The following is a 14,163-nucleotide window of genomic DNA, read 5'->3' as shown; positions in this document are numbered from 1 at the left end:
GTCAAAGGTAAGGCCAACACAAACCTCAGACAGAAACTGGCGACGATACTCTCCATCTGCACGCAGTGTGTTCATTCCTCGGAATGGTAAGCCAAGTAAACTTTGGACAGGTGCTGGGAATACAGCCTCTCGGCGTCCACGAGAGGGAGATAACGTCGTATACCTACTTGCATGCTGCCCTGCTCCTGGCATAGATGCTTCCAATGGAGGTCCAGCCAAAATCTGGTGACTAGGAGCTGCCGAGATAGCAGCAGGTGGAGCATTCATGTTGAATCTATGCGTATTAGATCCTGGAGTGGGAAAGTAAGAAGCCAATACCCCTGAATTGAAGAATGAATTAGCAGCTTGAGAGATCCGAGTACTAGATTCCGGAAGGTCTACCTCTCTGCCACTTGGCCCAGCCACACCTCCTCCTGCAAACAGTTGACTTGGTCTGAGCTCTGAAGGTGCTGGTGCTGGTGCTGCTGCTGCTGCAGTTGCTGCTGCCATGGCCCAATCAAGAGTTCTTCCTGGCATATTTCTGAAGCGGCTTCCTTCCAATGCTCCCTGAAAACTTCCCCTATCCCTAGAACCAGGGCTCGTAAAGGCACTACCATTTCTCCTTGACCCACTTGGACCCCAGTTGGCTGTTGCTGGAAGAGGTGCTGGACTTCTCTCACCCCCCAAAGAAGGCCAATGATCACTGCCTATCAGCAGACTGGTGCTACTTGTGGCATTGCCATTCTCAGAATCCAAGTTCCTCCTTGTTGAAGAATGTGCCAGAGCAGACCTCCTCGTTCTTCCGACCGGTAAGTGGGACTGTGACTGTGTATCACTTGCTATGCTGGATGGTTGGTTATGAAGATTTCTTGTAGCATCTTCACAAGAGCCAATAAAACCAGAAGTTCTTTCCATGATGCCTGTTGAGGACTCATTGCTAGCATGCTCGGTAAGGTCGTGGTGAGATCCCCAAAATGGAGTTGTAGAGAGACTACCAATTGGAGGAAAGTTCGTGAACCCAAATTGATCGGGGATAATGCCAGATCCCCCTGCTCTGGATGCAGCACTTTCATTTGAGGCAGTAAAATGCGAATCAAAAGGTGAACTTTCCACAAAGTCAACAGGTGAAATCTTCCTTTTATATGCACCCCGAAAATCCCCCTGGACTTCCTCGGCTCTCAGTTTTGACATGCAGTCGATGGGACTGCCAGACTTTCCCTTCTCATTCTCTGGTTGTGCCTCCAAGGCATTTGGAAAATATGACAGTTCTTGGCATCCGCTGATTTCAATGCCACTTCCACCTGCATTTGTGTGAAAATGATCCACGCCTTTCCCTTTCTTACTTTCTGTAGATTCACTTGACATTAAGTCCCTGGTGATCTTCCAATCACCCTCGGCAAAAAATGAACTTAGACCTGTACCTTGTGCCACACCTGCATTCCAATGTCCTGTTCCACTAGCAGTTGCTTGTCTTGAGTTATTTACAAGCATTAAACCGTGTGGAGGACAAGGTGACCTGCTTGTGGAGGCCGAATTAGGAGTAGATTGAAAAAAATCAAACCCTGTGTTTCCTGTATTCGCTGTTTCACAGCATCCAAATAGCTCTGTGCGTAAGCTCTTCATTGAGTCTTCATCATGTAAGCTGCTGGGTCCAACTCCTTGCTCCTCAGAAATCAATGAAGTGGCACCCCAGCAATGTTGGCGCTTGGCTCGGTGTTGTGCTTGAGCTGAGTGTGTGTGTGACAAATCACCAGAATAGGGCCTCCAATCAGCATGCCAGATATCATTCATAGAACTTGGACCAACCCCATTACAATCCATTGGAGACCATGTGCCGGCACCTGCTTGATGTTCATTCTCAGTGGAGACAAGGTCATAACTTGGCCTACCAATTGCTAAAAGAGGGGGATCATTCATGTCTGCCCTCTTATTTAACTCCATGATCAAAGAAAAAAAAAACTGCAGACAGCGTTCTGTCACTAAGAAATCTCGAACTACACAAATAGCTTGACCCAGTTCACGCAGCAGCCAGAATCCGCCTCAATGTTACAACTCATTCTTGGAATCCTGCATGAACACCAAACCAGTATCAGCTTACACCCCTGTGCTATCTGGGAAGCATGCTCAGACAATTCTCAGAGTTGATAAGCTGCTGGGGAAGCAAAGGTTAATAGAACCACAAAAGCCAAAAGAAACTTTAGTTTAGAAAATCAAAAAGTTAGGAGTCAAAAACTTGTGTCCTGATTCTCACAGTTGACAAGCTGCTGGGGAAGCAAAGGTTAATGGAACCACCAAAACCAAAATAAACTTTAGTTTAGAAAATCAAAAAGTTAGGAGTCAAAAACTTATGTCCTGCACAAAAGTTTCAAAAATGACATGCCCTGGATAACCTAGGTTTAGTTACCTTCATGGCATGGAGTTCCCGGTACTTGTGGCACAACCAATCAAACGTGCAAAAACCTTGAAAATCTTATGCTGGTTAACTACATTCAATCAGATAAAACATAAACTCCCTTTGTGCATTGAGATTCCTCTTACTCACCCATACGTAACAACCATCAATACATAAGCCAACAAACAGCACATTCAGGAGAAACATGTGCAAGATGATCACTAGTCCACAACTGACACATAGGGGGTATCACTCGTTACCCGAAAAATACATTCAGCCAATACCACACTTTCCCACAAGGCCGTGAAAGTTCTAAAGTGCAAAGGAAACAACCTTCTGCATCGCCATGGCCACTGTGAGGGGCCAACCACAAATTGATTCAAAACGCATTTGTTTTCGTTCGTGAGGAAGAAAACGGGGTTTCCTTTCTTTGCTTCGCACTTTCTTTGCCCCCTCCCTCGCTACTCCACCTGCCTTTGATCTGCCCTCTTCACAGCAAGAATCTCGAATTATTTGCAAGAGAATAGACGAATCATTTCTGCACCAGATCGGTTAAAATCTGCTAGACGAATGGGAATAATCGGTCTGGTACAGAAGAAGGGGTTGAAGAAGTTACAGGCATGGAAGGAGGGTTCATCAAAGGGAGGTGGAAGGTAAAACGCAGGGAGAGTTAGGGTTACACAGAGGAGATGAAGTGGGAGAGGGAAGGAGGAGGGGATCGAAATGGCAGGACTTGTGCTTAATTTAGGGGGATGCGGCTTGTCTTTCGAGGCGTCGTGAGGGAGGGTACATTCACACCAGGACCCATGATCCCATCCAAGTGAGTGGGCAGAATAAGGACCATGTTTTCTAAATGTTCACACACATTATGAGACCTTGAGAATACAGAGTGGCCCAAACAAAAAGAAGAAAGCAGTGGACTCCTAAGGCGATTTGAAAACATTCCCTTGATGGTCTTGAGCCCTCTCCTTTACCCCCCTCGTCGTCATTGGAATTTTCCTTCACCCCTGCCTTGGCTACTTTTGGTGAACTCTAATTATTAACACTGCATCCCTAGCATATGGTAATGGGCAGCTTTTTTAACGATGATGTGTGTGCTTGGAGACAAGATTGTTTGGTGCTTGAAGGAACACAAGGAACCTTACTACTATTGTCAAAGAAGAAGAATGTTTGGGTGTGTTGCATAGATACTTAATAACAATTGATTCTATGAAAATTCGACTCATATGTTAAAAAGAACTTAGATGACGTTTGATCATAAGCGATGCATTGTTTATAGCAATTTGCATATTACTATTGTGTATGGTTGTGAGAATGGTGCTCCCTTGTGTCAAGTGGTGTAAACTAATGAAAGATGATAGTTGAGTCACGATGCTCTCAAAGGTATGTGTTGCATTTTATTAACAACGCAGTACTGCCTCTCGATGCACAACATGCCTTTGATGAAATTTTTATTTTGCTATTTTGTTATGAGACTCGAGGGAAGAAACACCACTATACTAGAACTCTACACACATAATTAAGCATCCCTCTCAACATTTCCAAACCATATGTAAACATGCTAGACATAAATTTATGCACATACGCTCAATCAACTATTACAGCATATACTAAGTTGAGAATAATTAAATTGATGTAACCAAAATCAATAGCATGAACACATAGAGTAGAGAGAGAAGATAAAATTTGCATAAAAATGGCCTAATTTTACACTCAAAGTGCACGGCATAGGTCCCTTCGCACTTGCGTATTTGATAATTTTATTACAATAACTTGCCAATTTTAAACTCCTCTTTACAAGCATGTCCTTCTCATCTACATATTTACAAGATATGTTTCCCATAACCAATATTTATAAACTAACTTATTCAAGGCTAACCTATATACAAAGTAATTTAGTGAGTGGTGGCCATGATGACAACTAGGACAAAACGTGAGACTGCTCTGCAAACCTATGTCAACTCCAATCTGCAATTCATTCATCCACGCATTAGTTAAACCACTAACCATAATCCTATTTACACAGTGATACTAAACCACTAACTTTCTATGCATCTCAAGTCGATCACTCAAAAGGGCAAACAAAATTATAAGATTCCTCCCACCCGCAATGTCATCAAAATTGAATTTTCAATAATTTTAGGCTTTACCATGCTCTCTCTCTCTCTCTCTCTCTCTCTCTCTCTCTCTCTCTCTCTCTCTCTCTCTCTCTCTCTCTCTCTCTCTCTCTATGACAATACCAAACAAAGAAAACACATCTCAAAGGACAATAAGGCATGCAAGGAAGTGCACTCATGGCCAAAGAAGTGTGAGACTCAAGAGGACAAAATACGACTTCTGGTGAGTAGGAACTAGAGGCAAAATGGGTAAAAGGGCAAGTGGATGGGCATAAGGGCTTAAAAAGTTTATCTTCCTTTTCAAAATCCCAAAAAAGGCTGAACCTCCACATTCATACCACCTCCTTGTACAAATTCAAAGTTACTATTTCTAAAAAGGGAGGGGAATAGGTAGTCACAGACAAGGTCGAATTGCAAAACTTGTTTCGTTACAAATTTAGCTCTTTTCAAGCTCTACAACTTTGTAGAGAGCTAGTTCTAAAATTATTGAGGTCATCTAACAGGATTTTCAAAGATTGTCTGAAATTTCAAGAACCTTTACGAGTATTCCCTATACTGTTATGCAATGGAGCTTCTTTCTGTCAAGCTTGTGATCAAAGTCCTATAGATTCCGTGTCTTTTCTCTGTTGTTTAATTGAAGACTAGATGATATGGTAAAGGTCCTTGAAATGGTTTCAATAAACTAATGTGGAATGCATTACATATGTGCCAAATGGGAAGACAAATCAAGTATAAATGAAACATTATTGATGATATAAGAAATGCGAAATGGTTCATAAACGCGAGGGGAAAATTTAACAAAAGCATTAGTATCAAAACTTTGAATCTTACGCTTTTCAATTCTCAGCATAACATAATCTCCTTCTTTGAAAACACGATTCTTGTGGTGTTTTAGGGTAGCATGAACATTATTGTTGTAAATGGAACAAAAATCAACAATAAAGTCATCACTAGCTAGAATAGAGCTCGACAATTGAAAAGCTAGCATAGGAAGTGAATGTCCATACGCACTTCAAAAGTACGCTCGTTTACTAAAAGATCAATCACTACTCAAATCATATCATGCTTATGTGTAGAGGAAATATGTAGAAACATGTTCCCAAGGACTTTTAGAAATGAGCAGTGGATGAAAAGGTCCTGATCTATTACTTGTGGTAGACTTAATCTTTTGACAAACCAAACAATATTCAACATACTTCTTGACATCAATGTGTATAGTAGGCCAAAACAAATCATGACACAAATTTTGGTAAGTGACAACAAAACCTCGATGACCAGCACGATGATAGTTTTATGCAATGATCATGAGATGAAATATATGTACAACACAAAGCTTTCACTTGAAATACATAAATTGATCTTGAATGGTGCTCCAAAAATGAATATACTCATTCATGTGAACCATGTAGTCTTAAAATCTTCATCCTATGTATATGTATCAAGAATAGATCCTAATGTTGTACTATCGATGATAGATAGATTATTAAGAAAGGGTATTCTACTCGATGCATCCATCACGACATTATCTTTCCCATGGTGGTGTTAAATAATAGACTATAAACTACGGACATATTAACACAAATATCGACCATCCAAAATAGCCCCAAAAAATTTGAACCAAGCCATTTTGAGGTGTTCACGACATAAAACAAGGTATGTTCTTCTCCAATTTTGTTGCGCCACATGGAAAAAGTGGTAAGATCTCCCAAAATTGTATGTTTGGTTGAAGTCTAGTTGTTTCCACTATAATCGTTATCCGAGAGAAGTACACGCACCCTGATGTTGTTGTCAAGGGGTAGGAAGGGGGCTTCTACTCATTGTTTCAGGTGGTTGAACTCTTCCATGATTTGAACTCAGCCCATTGTCAGTGGTTTGGCCTTGAGGAAGGGATTGTTGGGTTCAATCCCTATGTAGTCTATCCCATGGAAACAAAGTGGTATGCACCACTCTTTGTGTGTGGAGTTATGCATGGTAAAGAGGTGGCTATTATTGGCCTACACTCCTTATCTACATAACTAGTCATCGATTAATGATATAGTATGCATTCTATTTTGGTCAAACTCTCTCTCTCTCTCTCTCTCTCTCTCTCTCTCTCTCTCTCTCTCTCTCTCTCTCTCTCTCTCTCTCTCTCTCTCTCCCCCCTTTCCCTTGCTTCGCACGCTCAACTCCATGGCTCCCCATTGTTGTCATCCCCCATTTACCACTATTACATTTTAGGCTACGGAGGATGACGCTGATAGGGAGCCATGGAGTTGAGCACACAGAGCAAGGGCAGAGAGAGAGAGAGAGAGAGTAGATTTTCAACCAAAATAGAAAACACACCATATTATCAATCAATGACCAATTACATATAAGGAGTGTAGGCCAATAATAGCTACCCTTTTACGTTGCAGAACTCCACACACAAAGAGTGGCGCATATGACTTTGTTCCCACGGGATAGACCACATAGGGCTTAAACCCAACAACCATAGCTTTGCATCATACTCTTGAAGAATATCAGCCCACATTGCCTTTTGACCCTTCAAATCAGTTTGTTGTGTAAAGAATTTTATACTTTCATGGTCAAACACGATCTCAAATTGAGCCCCATACAAATAACGCCGCCACATTTTTAAAGCAGACATTATTGCACAGAGTTCTTGTTTGATAGCAAAGTAATTCTGCTAAGCAGAATCAAGCTTCTTGCTTTCAAATGCAATTGGCCTTCCCTCCTATAAAAGGACTACTCCAATAGCACAATTACTATCATTTGTTTCTAGCACAAATGGTTTCATAGGGTCCGCAATAGCTAAAATAGAGTTGTAGTTAATGCTTCCTTAAGAGCATCAAAAATTTGTTGTTCAGATTCTCTCCACTAAAAGGGTTTTCCCTTGGCTTTCAATTGGTTTGGTCATTGGTACAACAATATGAGCATAGTTCTTAATTAACCATCGATAAAGACTTGCAAATCCCAATAAAATCTACATCTCTTCTAGATTTGTGGGAAAAGGCAATCTTTTAATGGAATCCACTTTGGGTTTATCCATGTATAGCCTGACAACTAAAATTACATATCCCAAATAATGAATTTCCTCCTTGAGAAGATCACACTTGGATTCCTTAGCATATAACTTGTTTTGCCGCAACAACTCAAACACCTGCTTGATATGTTGTAAGTGCTCTTCCTCAGAGGCACTATACACTAGAATTTCATTAGAAAAATGATAACAAACTTGTCCATTTATGGTTTCAAGATACTGCCCATAAGCGTCATGAAAGTAGTTGGCGCATTAGTAAACCCAAAAGGCATAACCAAAAACCTATAGTGGCCAAACCTTGTTCAAAAAGTAGTTTTGGGTATATCAACAAAATGCGTACTTGATGATACCCTGATTGCATGTCTCTCTTTGTAGATATATGAGTATGGGTGAACTTATCAAATAACTCATCCACTCTCGGTAATGGATACTTGTTCTTAACAATAATCGCATCCAGGCCACGGTAATCTATTCACATGTGCGTACTACCACCCTTTTTCTTTGCCAACAAGATGGGAGAGGCCCATGTGAAGAGTTCGGTTGTATAAAACCTCTACTAAGATAGTCAACAAGCTCACATTCCACCTTCGTAGCCTCAGAATGACTCATTTTGTAGGGTGGTTTATTTATGGGCTTATTGCAAGCAATCACGTCTATGCCATGTTGCCCAACACGTGTTGGTGTGTGCGTCTGTCGCACCTGTCAATGCAGGGGACTTGCCGTACATTTTGTGCGAGCCACAAATGGCTGCAAGCACACAACCAAACTAATCTAGCAAGCTCAAGAGAGCAAGGGTGTGTCACTCACCGCCCTACACTCGCCTTCGTGGAGGATTCCTTGCCACGAAGAAGAAGGAGCTACCATCATGCCGCGCTCAACCGTCTCGCCGCCGTCATGCCATCGTCGCAATGCTCGATTGCACACACTCTCTCTTTCTCTCTCTCTCTCTCTCTCTCTCTCTCTCTCTCTCTCTCTCTCTCTCACGCATACACACACACAGGGAGATGAAGATGGAGATGGAGCAAGAGCGCTCTTCAACTGCACAAATGAGAGAAAGAGTGATTTTAAGGTTTAGGTGACTTTTATATGAGCTCGCCCATTCACACTTGGGCCCCCATGCTTAGCCAACTAACCCTTGAATGTTCCAGTTAGAGTGTGCCTCTCATCGACGATCACTATTATCCTTTTCCTATTGGATCGACAAGCCCGGCCCATGACTACTAGAAGTGGACGTCGATGGTTAACATGCCCTCCTTCCTGATGTAGATTCCATCCTTGGAATATAACATCGCAACATCGAGATCCACGATAGAAGTACCTGTGTCAGAAGAAAAGCAACATTGTGAAAGCTCAAAGGCAGCATGTCCATGCGTGCAATAAGTGAGATGCATATATGATATTCTAGGAAATGAAAAAAAAATCATGAATTGTAGCATTGCCAACTAGAACAAGCGTAGCATCGGAATGAAATGCAATCGAGTTAAGGTCTATTAGGTTGACTCTAAGAGAAGTAAACAAGAGCTAGGGCTAAAGTAAGTACAAGATTGTTTAACGTTAATTTAAAAATATCGACTAAAGAGTAGTTAACCCTAGGAATGCTCGTCGGGGTTTAAAAACTAGTGATCTTGTCACATATACCACTTAAGTGTGATCAACATAAAATACAAGGGAGTTTGTGTTATTTGTTTTTTTTTTTTTTTTTTGCGTTGCCATAGTTGCTACAAGTAGCTGGAGACTCAAGGTCTCAAATACCAGCTTGAGCATAAACTAACCGGGAGACTCGAGGTCTCAAATACTAGCTTAACACATGGACTTCCACAACACAAGTCACACTTAGGTGGAATAAACTAGAGATAACTATATCCTCATAGCCTAAAACATTACTAAAGTTACTATAATTAATAGACTATTTAGCAATTAAAGTCAGCAATTAAGTGGCCTAGTTTAGCTTAAGGTCCTGATACCTACTTAAAACCAACTAATAGACCAAACTCAAAGAAAAAAACAAGGTACTAGAAGTTTGAAAAAATTATAGCATCTAAATTGGCAATGTCACAACTTCATAAATTTTATGCATTGTTAGAATTAAATGACAAGATGCAAACATGTAACTGTGGAAAGCATAGATAAAAGGAAGTAGTACACTTGATATAACGGAGAACATCCATTGTCGTTGTCCTTTGAAGGCATCCTTATGTAGTCACAAACTGCACAATAGTCACCGCCAAACATCCACCTCCAGATGCACATCATTGGGAAAAGGTACCAACACTTATTGAACACAATCAAAAATATAAGGAACCCTAACCTAATTATTTGCACTCCCCCTAGAGAGTCAAGGGAATAGGATATTGTAGAGATTGGGGGGGGAACCCTAAGGCTAAACCCCTATCCTCATCGTCGAGAAAACCAAAGTCATCATTCGTGAGACCATATGTATCATCCGTGTAATCATGTAAATCTTCTTCATTATCAAAGGCACCAATGTTTACTAAGAAGGTCACTAGACGCCTATAGTCATCCTGGTCAAAAGGGTAGGCTTCTGCAATGGGAGAGACACTCTCTACTACCTACCAAATCCCATTCACAGGCAAGCACTGGAAAGACCATGTGAAACACTCGTAAAAAGTAACGAGGGTACCTCTCACCCAAGGCAGGAGTGGGTGACTCTAGCATACTAGCCATGTTTGTACACATAGATAGATGATGGTTAGAGTGCAAATATTACAAGGGTCATATTCTTGTGCATAATGTGTTTTTATGATTTTGTGTTATGTATATAACTTGTAAGTTTCCACATTATTGTTTGGTGGCCGTACTCTTTTACTTTTTTTAATCTTGTTTTTGTGAGTATAAGGCTTTATATATACATTTCCTAGGATTGGAGATTGAGAGGTCAGGGAGGAAGGTTGAGAGGGAAGAAAGTGAATGATGGATGCCAGCAAACACTCACCCCTTCCTTGGGTAGATCATACCTTTTGGAATGATGTTGTCACATTTTGAAACCAACTATTCCAAGTTGTTATGGGTGAAGGCTTTAACCAATAGTCTTTAACCGCCTTATGCATTTCATCTAGTTGCAAGGGTGGTAAGGTACTCTCCCATGATTTCATTTGCAACGTTGTTGTAGGTGGTGAACTTACAACGGGAGGTGCAAACTCTTCCTTGTTTGTATGGATATGTACAATGGTAGGTGGAGATTGTATCGAAGCTTCTATTTTCGTATAGGAACTACATGAAGAGCAAGAAGCTTCATTTGACTTCCATGTTCCTGAGCTAGGTGAAACAAATGGTTCTTTCTTCGGTACCCAAACAAGCTCTAGACCGGGTGTGTAGCATTCCATGATTTTTTTCTTTTCGCGATCTTCAATTCGTTTTGGAGCCACATGATTGGGCTCACATGGGCCAGGTGACAAGTAAGAGTACAATTTACGTTTTGGCACCCAAATTTGATCATTTTCTCATAGTAGCCTTGGGCTTCCAATAGTTTTTTAGGAATCCAACAGAACGTTCCTTTACATTTCTTAGGGCGAGTGGGACGTCTCTTACCAGGCCTTTGTCTTTTAGCACTAGCTATGGTCGCTAAAGAAGCTTTAGGGACCCACTTGTATGTTTTCTTTGTTATACTAGGATGGATCTTGTGTGTCTCAAGCTTTATTTCAACTACATTAGTTGAAGCTCTAGAGAGTTGGGTTATGGAGACATATGGTTCAACCTCTTGGACATGCAATGTTTTGGGTTTTATTTCCTTAAGAGGCAATATCTCAGGGACTATGGTTTGAGTGGCAGGGGTAAGAATTGGTTTCTGCGTTGTGACACCCCCTGTCCCTCAATCAATAGTGCATTTGGTGGCTATCATCCACGTGCGTCCTAGGTTTATATTACCCCCCATAGTTCCAATAGGCATGACCAAAAAGTCTTGAGCTACAACCCCATTGTCATAACTGACAGAAGTGTGCTAGATTCCAAAAAACGTAATTTTTTTATTGTTGACACCCTTGACTTGGATAATACTCTCAAAGAGAGGTGGCTTTCCCAACTGACACCACACCCCATATGATAGTAGATTATACTTAGCACCCGTGTCCCAATAAGGCGTTCTATAGCACTTTTTCATAGGCACTATTTAGCTTAATAGGGTATCGTAGAGGTGTGTCAGAGTCCAACCAATCATCCTCTGTTTCAAAGTGGAATGCATGTGTAACTCCAAGGTTGGCCTCTCGTTGGCATCTTATGCGTTGTTGTCGCTCTTTTGCCTCAGCTTGAGCTTGTATCTTTTTCAATTTTGTTTGTGCCTTGGCTGCCTTATTTTGAGGGATGGCATGTAGCTCCTTTTGGCTTAAAGGATCGTAATATCTCTACCATCGAGGAGTCCAATGGTTTCAACTCCATCTAGAGTCTCAACACGAATGGTTCCTTGTGGGATGATTTCACGTACTCTATATGGTCCTTTTCTCGCATATTTCAACTTTTTCTTTTCGTTACGCACTCCATACATGAGGAATTTATCACCAACATTAATATCTTTGTTCTTTAGATGACGATCAAACCATTTCTTCCTTCTATCTTTCTCCACAAGTGCATTTTGCACAGCTAATTGTCTCTCTTTATCTAGCCTTTCAAGGATATATAATCGCTCAACTAAGGGTTACCATCCCAACCTTCTTGAGAAGCTACTCGAAGACTAGGAATGACAAACTTCCAAGGCATAACTGCTTCTTGGCCATACACCATCTTAAATGGTGTGTAGTTTGTTAAGTATGGAGCCTGATTTACCCTTGTAATTTTCTGTGGTAAAAGCGCACATTTGTAAGGCCCCCATTATGAGGAGAAGCCATCGTGCGTGAAGGAAAATCACTCACCGGAAACCAAAATTTTCACGGACAAGAATCATGGGCAATTTTAAAGGCCTCGGGGGCGGAGGCCATCGGGACTTTTTTCTCGCCGGAATATTATGGCCGGACGGCGGCCGGAAAGTGGTCGGAAAACAACCGGTCGGTTGGCTGGTGGCCGGTAGTCAATGGCCGATGGCCGGTGGTCGGAAGTCAATGGCTGGTGCCCGGTGGTCGAAAGTCAATGGCTGGTGGCCGAATTCAAAAGCGGACTTGTCTTCTCAAGGGCGGCCACACATGGGCGGATTGGAGGGTCCGATTTGGACTTATTCGCACAAGGGCGGCTACACATGGCTGTCTCTCATAAGAGAGGGCAGCCCTTTTGGCCTATAAAAGGAGGCCATTTCTACACACATTTCATAGTGTGAAGTTGATGCAACAAGGTGAGTGTGAGGTGGTGAGAGTGAAGCAAGGCGGGAGCTCCATTAAGGGTATAATCCCTTTGTAAACTACTTCTTGTTTTGAAGTACTAAAGCCATTGAGTGGTTGCTTTCCCGTGGACGTAGCCCACATTGGGTGAACCACGTATATCGTGTGTACTCTCTCTCTCTCTCTCTACTCTATAATCTCGTGTATATAAATCTGTCTCTCTCCATTAAGTAATCTACTCAATTATCTATTTAGCTACGTCTTATTTCCTAACAATTGGTATCAGAGCAAGGTTTGCTCGTAGCTAAACTATCTCAAGGAAAGGATTCCTTGAATTGAGTGGGAGTTATGGCAGAGGAAGGGAAGCTCAAGATTGAGAAGTTCAACGACAAAACTACCAACATTGGAAGATGCAGATTGAAGACTATCTCTACCAGAAGGACCTCTATTTGCCACTAGGCGATCTTGAAAAGAAGCCCACAACAATGGCAGATGAAGCATGGATTGTCCTTGATCGAAAGGCACTGGGAACAATCCGGTTAAGCTTGGCGTCAACGGTGGCCTTCAATGTTTCAGAGATGAAGACCACGGAGGACTTGATGAAGTCACTTGACGACTTCTACGAGAAACCATCGGCATCCAATAAGGTATTTCTTATGAAGCGCTTGTTCAATCTAAAGATGGCAGAGAATGGTTCAGTTGCAGAACACCTAAATGACTTTAACACAAACATAAGTCAACTTCGATCAGTGAAAATCAATTTCGATGACGAAGTGCGAGCTCTCCTTATACTATCATCTCTACCGGATAGTTGGGACAGCCTTGTGATGGCTGTAAGTAATTCTATCTCTGGCACAAATACTCTTAAGTTTGATGATGTTGTGGGTGTTCTCCTAAGCGAGGAAATGCGAAGGAGAAGCACAGGAGAATCATCAAGTGCTGCACTATCAGTGGAAACAAGAGAAAGGCTTAAGGAGAGGTTCAAAAACCAAAAGGGTCGTGATCGCTCAAGGCGGAGCAAGTCACGCACAAAGTCAGTTCTTGAATGTTGGAACTGCGGCAAGAAGGGCCACGTCAAGAAGGATTGCTGGTCCAAGAAGAAGAAGGAGACAGAGTCTCAAGACAACAAGCCAACATCGGAGGCCAATGTGGCAGGTAAAGTAGAGAAAGATGCTCTAATTCTCTCATTAGACAATGTGTCTAATTCCTGGATAGTAGATTCCGGGGCTTCATTCCATGCGACACCACACAAGTAACATTTCCAAGACTACACCAAAGGTAATTTTGGGTATGTATACTTGGGAGATGATGAAGCTTGTGAGATTGTCGACAAAGGTACAGTTTCTGTCAAAACTGCTAACGAAAATGAATGGAAGCTTAACACTAGGTTGGTAA

The 14,163-nt window shown here is 41.7% G+C and overlaps 1 protein-coding gene across 3 annotated transcripts in view; it reads right to left on the bottom strand.

The window, feature by feature from the left end:
• Positions 1-3,150, bottom strand: part of LOC147464487 (uncharacterized) — a 56,207-nt gene extending 53,057 nt beyond the window's left edge. Inside the window, exons 1-2 of one of the 3 annotated variants that reach the window (XM_086515267.1) lie at positions 2,705-3,150; positions 25-2,046 (exon numbers count right to left, since the gene is read on the bottom strand). In XM_086515267.1, coding sequence (XP_086371393.1) covers positions 25-1,920 — 1,896 coding nt within the window. In that variant the 5' untranslated portion in view covers positions 1,921-2,046; positions 2,705-3,150. The remainder of the gene's footprint in view (positions 1-24; positions 2,047-2,704) is intronic. The other 2 variants (XM_086515262.1, XM_086515275.1) reach the window with 2 other exon arrangements.
• Positions 3,151-14,163: the final 11,013 nt, after the last annotated feature.

This window comes from Adiantum capillus-veneris, chromosome 1, assembly GCF_014529385.1.
Source record: "Adiantum capillus-veneris isolate H3 chromosome 1, ASM1452938v2, whole genome shotgun sequence".
NCBI classification, from domain to species: domain Eukaryota; kingdom Viridiplantae; phylum Streptophyta; class Polypodiopsida; order Polypodiales; family Pteridaceae; genus Adiantum; species Adiantum capillus-veneris.
Note: the sequence above shows the minus strand (reverse complement) of the source record. Positions and strands in the feature narration are given on the sequence as shown.